General features: G+C 38.6%; 1 protein-coding gene across 2 annotated transcripts; it reads right to left on the bottom strand.

Moving 5' to 3' along the window:
- Positions 1-1,049: 1,049 nt before the first annotated feature.
- ndufs8a (NADH:ubiquinone oxidoreductase core subunit S8a) lies at positions 1,050-7,972 on the bottom strand. Of its 2 annotated transcripts, XM_041966831.1 has the most exons (9): positions 7,871-7,938; positions 7,684-7,767; positions 7,084-7,139; positions 6,400-6,465; positions 4,484-4,573; positions 3,493-3,601; positions 2,558-2,621; positions 2,136-2,264; positions 1,050-1,763 (listed from the first exon to the last, which is right to left on the bottom strand). In XM_041966831.1, the coding sequence occupies exons 3-9, from the start codon at positions 7,124-7,126 to the stop codon at positions 1,632-1,634; spliced, it is 633 nt and encodes a 210-aa protein (XP_041822765.1). In that variant the 5' UTR covers positions 7,127-7,139; positions 7,684-7,767; positions 7,871-7,938; the 3' UTR covers positions 1,050-1,631. The 2 variants fall into 2 exon arrangements, with proteins under 2 accessions (XP_041822765.1, XP_041822764.1); XM_041966830.1 differs by lacking the exon at positions 7,684-7,767 and having other exon boundaries at positions 7,871-7,972.
- Positions 7,973-9,327: the final 1,355 nt, after the last annotated feature.

Raw genomic sequence — 9,327 nt, 5'->3', positions numbered from 1 at the left:
CATATTTTTTGTTACCTCCAGATAAGAGCTTATACCCGCACTAATGTATCAAACTTTGAATCAAGTCCAGCCCCCAGTAAACTTGTGAAACAGGCCCCTGACTCAAAGAGACTTGTCTCCCGATTTGTGACTTTTTTTCGCAGCATATAAACCGGTCTCCACACAGTATTTAAAGGAAGCCTGGGACAGTGAACTTGGCATTGTAATCAGTAACAGTGACAGTTGGAAATCTTGTCTCAAAGCTATTCACAGTTGTTCCATAAACTCTGGACACCAACTCATTCAATTTTAAGTACCCTAACCCTAACCCACAGGCTACATCATTCCTGCAGCAAACTACACTCTTTTTACCCTTCTGTCTCACCAACTTGCGCGAAATGTAAATCTGCAGAGGGCACCTCTTTTGGTTTTGCCCCAAGCTAAACAAATTCTGGTCAGACATTTTTAAATGCCTTTCTGATGTATAGAACTGCGATATTCCACCAGACCCATACACTGCTATTTTGGGTGGAACCCAATATCTATTAACTCTAACCCTCTTACAACGAAAGTGAAATGAAGGCTTCTTTGAAAACCTGGCTAGCTGAAATTACAATCTTGCTGCACATGGAGAGAAACCGGCACAATATCTCTTTCTGCTCTGCAGTGTTTGACAAAAAGTGGCAACCTTTTCTATTTTATTTATCCAAAACTAACTAAAGCATCTGCTTTGTGCATACAAATCTGACTGTTTTTCTAACCTATATGTACTGTAATTATGTTAAACATGCCTTAAATATTTAGCTCAGTCAATGACAGCCACAAGCATCTGATGCTGATTGTTCTGCCAACTTATAAGTTTTTGTATCCTTGGAAAGCAATCTTTTTTCTTTTCTCTTTGTGTCCTTCTTTGCTTTATGTCTGTTGTTTAACTCCCTTACGGAGGGAGGAAAGGTTCCATTGTTGCTGTATTGCATCCTTGTGTTTATAAAACTGAAAATGAATAAATAAAGTTCTCAAAAAAAAAGAAACAGTTCAGTTGGGTGAACTTTCAAGCTCAGCACATTTAGTGTTTCTCCAAGAATTTTATTGTGTCCAAGATAATAACAATAATCATACTTGTCCCAAGGTATGAAGAAGTTACAACAATACCAAAAGTCTGCAATCTAGTCTGCATCTGCTATCAATGTACTGCACCAATACTGTCACAGCATGACCCAGTATCCGTTCTTTTTAACACAGTGGGACTGTGCAGACACAACCATATGATGATCACAGACGGGACCATGCTGAGGCAGCTGGACTGTTGTACACTGATCACACAGACAACCAGTGTAGTATTCATTGTTCTACAGCAAATATGTAATCTGAACAATGTCAAGGCAATTATGAGAAACATATTAAAGTATATTCATCATATCAGAAGGGATGACATTGACACCGGAGGAAATGTGTTGGTTATGTTCTTTTTAAATAAAAGATGCATGAGCAAATCTAAATCCAACCCGGAAGCACGTCCATCACATTTGAGTTTGTCTTCTTATAGTATGTACAGTAAGGACATATGTGTGTTATGCTGGTATGTGCTAAGTGTACCCGGTGTGTGTGTGTGTGTGTGTGTGTGTGTGTGTGAGTGTTTGGGAAGGGCGTGTCTATCGGTAGAGGTAATCAGCCTGTATGTTAGCAGCTATCTCTGCTTCCCATTTGTCTCCGTTGTTGAGGAGCTTCTCCTTGTTGTAGAGCAGTTCTTCATGGGTTTCAGTGGAAAACTCAAAGTTAGGACCCTGAAAAAATAAGGACAGAGACAGAGGATGGAGAGGGGATGAAATAAGAAATAAAAGTATTGAGGTAAAAAAGAGGATCATCACATTAAAATTCCCAGTTAACCATCATTAAAACAATTTCTCCCATCACTAAGTACAGGGAGGACACTAAGCTTTCTGTAGCAGTGGACAAGTAATTGTGATGAAGTCAAAATGGCAACATCTGCTGGGCAACCACTGGTGTTGCATTTGTTGGATTAAATACATGAATTAATGCGACTGGTTGAAGAAACTACCAACAATCTTGTGACATGTGACATGAAAAACTGAATATGTCTGAACATTTTGGATACTGAGTTTGCACTGAGCTGTAACGCAGGATCATACACACACCTCTACGATGGCATCCACAGGACACGCCTCCTGACAGAAGCCGCAGTAAATGCATTTGGTCATGTCAATGTCGTACCGAGTCGTTCTCCTACTGCCGTCACCACGAGTCTCTGCTTCGATGGTGATGGCCTGGACACACACATTGTTGGTGTTGAAGAGGGATGGTGTCAGAGCTCTATCTCAGTATTTTCTCTGCTGTTATCGGGTATTTAGATTGAATATAAATGCTGATATTTATTCACAGTAGTCATACATTTCATGTATTTTTCCACAGTAAAGACAGTTACGTACGGTTAAAGAACATCCATATAACCAATGTGGTTTTTCTTATCCTTATTTAAGGCAGACATGATGCTAGGAAGCATGCATGTCTGCCACATGTAGCTGTGTGTGTGTGTGTGTGTGTTCGTGTGCGTGCGTACCTGGGCAGGACAGATAGCTTCACACAGCTTGCAGGCGATGCAGCGCTCCTCTCCTGAAGGGTACCTGTTGTAACACCATTTAAAAGATTGTATGTTATAGTTATATATATGTCAATCGATCGATCAATCGATCGATAGATAGATAGAAATATCAAATGTCAAATGAGACCAGACATTGGTATTTACTCAATAAAACTTCACAAACAAAGAAATTATAACACTCCAACCAATAATTAAGCGCAAGAAAGTGGATGGACACAGGAAAAAGGTATTGAGCACAGTAAGAAAATGCACTAAACCATCTCCTACCTGTGCTAGAATCAGCTGTGTTAGAGCGCATTGGTAGGTCAACACTTCACTCTATCTATTTAAAGAATTACGCACCTCAGATTGCAACTAAACAAAACACTTGTTACTAAGTCACACAAGAAACATCTCATGATGGATAGAGGTAAAGACCTTTCCAAACCTTCAAAACACCATTGGTCAGCACTCCACTGAGACATGAACACTCCATTACTGAAGAAATGTCATGTTGAAGCTTGTTTAACAACATTCAGAGAAGTTTGTGGTCAGAAAAGACAAAAAGCAGAGAGGATGAATTGAGTCAGTACGACTAATTCTTGAGAAGAATCTGTCATCCACCAAGATGATGAGGGTGAAACGCACATGGAACCTGTCAGCAGGACAATGATCCAAAAAATTTGTAAAGGAGACAGGCAATTGCTTCCAGAGGAAGGAAATAACAGCCATAGTTTTATTAGTGAAAACCAAAGTCTGGTCTCAGTTTCATTTGAATAGTTGCATGATGAAGTAATAATGATGGAAACACTGACATGGCGAATTCTTATTTTCCTCACTGTATTTTCAACACACACAAAAAAATCTGTCATGACAAACAATCCACTGACTTGTCAGTGAGTGGTCATACTCACCTGCGCAGTGCATGTTCTCCTCTGAAGCGTGGTGACAGTGGGCCCTTCTCAAAAGGGTAGTTGATGGTGGCAGGCTCTCTGAAGAGGTAGCTCATTGTCATGCCCAGACCTGACATCACAATACAATCATTCATGTGTGAATGAGAAAAATATTTCTCAAACTGACACATGCACATCACATGGGCAATGGAAATTTTCCAGGGAAAAACAGTAGCCATCCCACCTCATATGATCACATTTACTGTGTCAACATAATAACCTCCTTATGAAATCGCATGTCATGAAGCATGTGACTGGGCGATACATTTTGATTGATTTTCTACTTAAATGATTCCAAAAGAAAACTAGCATGGAAAGACAAAGAATGTAATGACAAATCTCAGCAGCCACTTGCTAATTTGTTTTCAGATTTGTTTCCTGACCAGCATTGCATGATAAAGTGTCATCATTGCATACCCTGTTGTCCAAAGTTGTTGCATTCATTATTTTTGGTATGACTACTAGCAAAAAGAAAATAAATTCTGGATAAGCTTTTGATTGAAAGAAAAATTCAATAAAATGTAGAAGCTAAGTTATTTTCTTTCCCTTGGTTGTTCTTAATCATCATTGCAACTGTTGTATCAATTACTGTTAGTACAGGTTGTTTGACTATGTCTGTTTTATGGTTAGTTTCTATGCCTGTATTTGAGTGTATCATGCGTTTTAATCCTTAAAAGCATAACCAGGCACATGGACTGCAAATTAGCTAGAGCTGGAGGTCCTATATACTTTGCATCAGTTACATTTTATTTCAATGTAAAAATTGCATAATCCCTGTTAAATAAATAAGCAAAAGTGTATGAGTCTCTCTCTGACTGAAAATATTCTTCCTTCCTAATCTCTACATCAGGCTAAGTTTAGAGATAAAACTGCTGAGAACCACCACTTTATAATTTCAGTAAGCCACATCTGTAAAATGCACTGTTATTTGTGTATGTTTAATTCATCTGACCTCTGAAGAGCTCTGTCCACAGCAGCGTCTGAGCAGCTCGGTCTGTGATGGACTTCATGTCTGAAGGGATCTCCTGGGCATTCACATATTCTGCATACACAAACACAATCAGATGAGAGAGCTGGGCTAAGTGAGTGGTCATTCTTCTTTGTCACTCATACACTTTTTTAATAATGTTCCAAAACCAGGCAAGCATTTATTCATGCTTTATTAGAAGATTTACATTTGATCACTGCATGTTGCTTTGTGAATATGTATATCGCTGATAGCTTTAGGGCATTCAATCGTTCACAACTGGACCTCGTCCTTTTGTCTTAGAAGACGTTTCGCCTCTCATCCGAGCAGACTTCATCAGTTCATGCGCACCAGATTAGATAGGACAGCTCTAGTCAGACTAGACTAGACTAGAGCTTGTCTTTGTCTTTGTCACATCTTACCAGTTATATCATCACTGAAAATGTTGAGGAAAGACAGTGTTATGTAGGTTTTGGGGTGAACCAGCTAATAGCTAGGAAAACTCACACGCACACTGGCTAAAACTTTCATCCCTGTTGTTATGTCCAGGGCACATCTATCGTTTTTCCAGCCCATCTTAGATCAAACCACGCCCACTTTGGTATGACGAATGCCTCAACGGCTGTGTTCCCATGTGAACTGCCCGCTCACGGGTCACTAATGGGTATTTGAATTCTGGAAGACAATGATTTAACAATTTGAGTCAAGCAAAGAGGCTGTATTCTCTGGTTTTGTCTGCGTTTTTCTTGTGGTTGGCTTGTACAAAAAACAGCTGGTGGCTGTGCTGATTCATTCATAAATGTCATGGTCCACATGCATTCATATTTCTAGCCCCACTGGATTAATATGGAGGCTCTGTTCTTTATTTAACCGTTGTCACGTTGAATCATATCATCAGAGCTCCACGGATGGTGGCTTTAACCATTCACTACACACATCCTTAAGTCAGAGTGAACATAGAGTTCACAGAACTTATTTTGAACTCTGATTAGCTGTTCTAGAACCAAAAACTTGAGTTTACCATCTCATTTTAATCAACTATGCTAGTTCAAACTTAGAGTTGGTTAAATCTGCTTTCCAGAACAAGCCCCAGGTGATCAACTCAGATTTAAGGCAAGCGCAGAGAAAATGTTCCCTCTCCCCTTTCTCTTTGCCCTTAAGTGAAAACAGCCATCTACTGTCAAACTCACACAAAAGGGCAAACAGGGCTTTGACTGGAGGCATACTTAAAAAAGGAAGGCTAAGGGTAGAAAGTGTAGGAAATATTATGCATAGATGTCTTTTTAAATATATTTGGCTTTGTTCACTTGTTCAATAGACAGGTGTTTCTGTTGTTCTGTCGTTGTGCTGTCATCACAAGTCACCCTATTTTATTCTGAGCTGGATGAAATAAGAGTGAAAAAATATCAACACTGATGAAACTTTGTACAAATAAAATGCAGCTATAATCACCATTCACTAAGCAATTAGAATGGTTAACTATCCCTATTTTTGTTAGAAGCTCTGACTTGACCCAGAGTGACACGGAAAGCTTCAAACATTGATTCTGACCTTTAGGAATATCTATTGCTCTTTTTTACTTGTCACTTTATTGTAAACTCAGTATTTATGTCCATACCAGGATCCTGTGGGAACAGTGACTCATTTTTTCCCACTGACTGGTCAGTTTGATCTGATGCTGTGACGTTAGCCTGCTTTGGAACTGGGTAGCCATGCAGCATAGCTTACCATGGTGATCTACCCCAGTTGGAAGTGATCCAACTCCAAGATACCACAAAACCTGGGTTAAGCCCAAAGACAGCTAGCTAACTCACTAGTCTATCATCGTAGTACAGGCCCATCAAGAGCAGACACATCACTGACAACAATGAAATGTGTTTGTGTGTTCTAGTGGTACTTACTGAATCCTTCCCTTTGTGTGGACACACTGAAGGACCTCAATACATTATGGCTGGCCACAAAAGTCCCTGAAGACAAAGACAAATCAAATGTGCATTATTACTAAGATTGCAATCGTAGAGACATCCACACAGGACCATAACACATTCCGACTATACAACTGAACGATACTACACAGGTAACTAATGTGTGCCTAATAACATGTATTAGTGAAGTTGGTTCAGGGTACATGTGTCAGTGAAGTTGGTTTTACCTAACCAACTTCACTGACTGATATTAACATGTGCTTATTCTTAATATGATGCAAGCAGCACGTTTCAAACAAGATGGGACAGGGACGTTCACCACTTCATGAAACACATAATTGTATAAGAAAGGACTTCAGAACATGGGCTCAAGAACACTTCATAAATCCATTGTTGGTAAAAACAGTTTCTTTGCAAATGACTGCATTCTGTTTTTGTTTCTGTTTCCTTTATGGAATCTGGGTTGCAGACAGGCTAACATGAATTAAAACCTTATGTGATTATTTGTCAGATTTTAACCATGATTCACTTAGATCTAGTCTGTGTTTGAAGTCACAATAGCTGGACTGGGATGTTGTCTTAATATGTTTGGACTGAAATCAGGAGCATTTTTGTAAGTGCAACTAAAACCATTCTGTTCCTCCTGCTGAGAAACCTTACCTGGCCTTGACGCGGAGTAAAGTAAACGCAATGTTGCAGCCATCACGTTTTCAAAGCTGAAATCAGACACGATAGTAATGAGTAAAAATCAAGAATAGTGACTGCATCAATGTATTATCGTATAATTTGACGCAAAAAGGGATCTCTCCGTTTGACACCTCGTCTAACATAATCTAAACAATCCAAGGTAGCATCCAGCAGATACTAAACGGTGACATTGCGTCGTTTTAGATTAGAATGTGATGCAAGTTACTGTAACCACGGATAGGTTGTGAGGTTAAACCTCCTGCGCAGCACAAAAACAACGCTCACTGAATACACACCGATAAACGAACTGTTAAGCACGGTAATTTATCGTAACTGGTTCTCAACTGGGGCCTCTCATATACTATACTATCTTTGGTGTGATCTCTTGACATAGCTCAGCGCTAATTTTGAATTCTTTTCCCAACCCTGATGTAAAGCTAGCACTAAACGCTTACGTCAAGTTACTTCAGTAGCATGATATTGCTTAGCTTGTCACATCACAGATGTACTGTGCACAGTAAATTGTAGTACATTTTAATAAACGAAAAGTGCAAGGTTTACTGTTAAACTTACACAGATTAGCAGCCAGGTTAGCCAGATACTGTCAAGGACTTTTGCACAAAGGTCGCTTGGGGTTACTTGAAGGGAATTCTAATCCTTCAGAAATCAGACGTGAATGATAAAAAAATTAACTAGTTGATCTGATGCAAAACCTTAGTAAGAAATAAGATTTTACACATTTAATTAGTTTTAAACTCACCGAAATGTCGCTATTTGGCCTTCTGAACCAGAATAGCGGACGATCAGCAGAACGGACCCTGCGTGCACAGGAAATTCCACAACGTGATAACGTCAGCTTCTTCTTCTTCTTCTATGGGGTTTATTGGCGGTTGGCAAACCAACTTATGGTGCATTACCGCTACCTATTGGACTGGAGTGTGGACAAGAGGCTAAGCAGTAAAAAAAAAATTAATTAGATAGATAGATAGATAGATAGATAGATAGATAGATAGATAGATAGATAGATAGATAGATAGATAGATAGATAGATAGATAGATAGATAGACTTTATTTATCCCAAGCTGGGAAATTGCAGTGCAGCAGCAGCATTACACACAGTGAAATCAGTGAAAATAAGACTATAAAGAACAAACTATACATAATAAAAATATAAAAATAGCGAGCAGCAAAAAGATTATATACATAACAAAATAATAAAATAGCCAAATAGTAAACAGTAGTAAAAAGTATTGCACAAAAGGAATATCAAATGCAAATGAGTATCAAAATAAGAATATCAAAAGCAAATGGCAGTGAAAATTAAGTGTACCATGACTGTAAGAACAAACTATATATAATAAAATATCGAAATAGCAAGCAGTAAAAAAATTATATACATAATAATAAAATATCAAAAGCAAACAGTAGTGGTAAGAAGTATTGTATTATTATTATTATCTTCAGCTGTTATTGTACAGTGTAATGGCATGTGGCAGCCACCACCACCACTACTACTACTACTACTACTAATAATAATAATAATAATAAATACATACAAAACTAGATTCTGTTATTTAACTCTAATGAACTTAACAATGTCATATTGTATCTTGCCTGCTGTTTTCCCCAGAAGCCCTGTTAGTGCAAAATTGTGGTGTTTTGCCTCCCTTAGTGACTGACTAATCATTTTCCTCTGGATATCATATTTCCTGTCGTGAAGTAGTACATGTTCCTGTTTCTGGCTGGTTACAGTGTGAGCAGTTTCAGGTAGAGTGCTTGCCTATTTTGTGCAATGTGTGATTGAGACCTGTATGACCTATTCTCAGATGTGTTAGAATGTTTTCTTCCCTATGTTTGTAGCCCACCTTTCTCTCATCACCAACATGCCTTTGTATTTGATATAGGTGCTGCCATGTAGATTGTGTATACTTCCTGATGAATGATGTAACTTCAGCTTTACTTAGTGGAACTTGTATGTCTACTTGTGTAATTTGGAGTGTTTGCTTGGCCAGAATATCTACCTGCTCATTTCCTTCCACACCCACATGGGCTGGGACCCAGATGAACCATGTGAATATGATCTTAACATGCATTCTGTACATTTGGAATATTTTATTGATTATATCCATTCTGAATGCTGTTCTGCCTGAACTAATACTTGATGCTTGGTGCTGAGAAACTGTCTGATGCAATAACTGCTTTTTGTATTTTCTTCTC

The sequence above is a fragment of the Chelmon rostratus genome, chromosome 3 (genome assembly GCF_017976325.1).
Source record: "Chelmon rostratus isolate fCheRos1 chromosome 3, fCheRos1.pri, whole genome shotgun sequence".
Classification (NCBI taxonomy): Eukaryota; Metazoa; Chordata; class Actinopteri; order Chaetodontiformes; family Chaetodontidae; genus Chelmon; species Chelmon rostratus.
This window is presented reverse-complemented; position numbering and strand designations above follow the sequence as displayed.

Coding starts and splice junctions, on each gene's coding strand:
- ndufs8a (XM_041966830.1), bottom strand. CDS start 7,126: ATGGCTGCAACATTGCGTTTACTTTACTCCGCGTCAAGGCCAG. Junction 4,574..6,399: donor CACACAAAGGGAAGGATTCA/GTAAGTACCACT, acceptor TTGTGTATGCAG/AATATGTGAATGCCCAGGAG. Junction 2,265..2,557: donor AAGCTATCTGTCCTGCCCAG/GTACGCACGCAC, acceptor GTGTGTGTCCAG/GCCATCACCATCGAAGCAGA.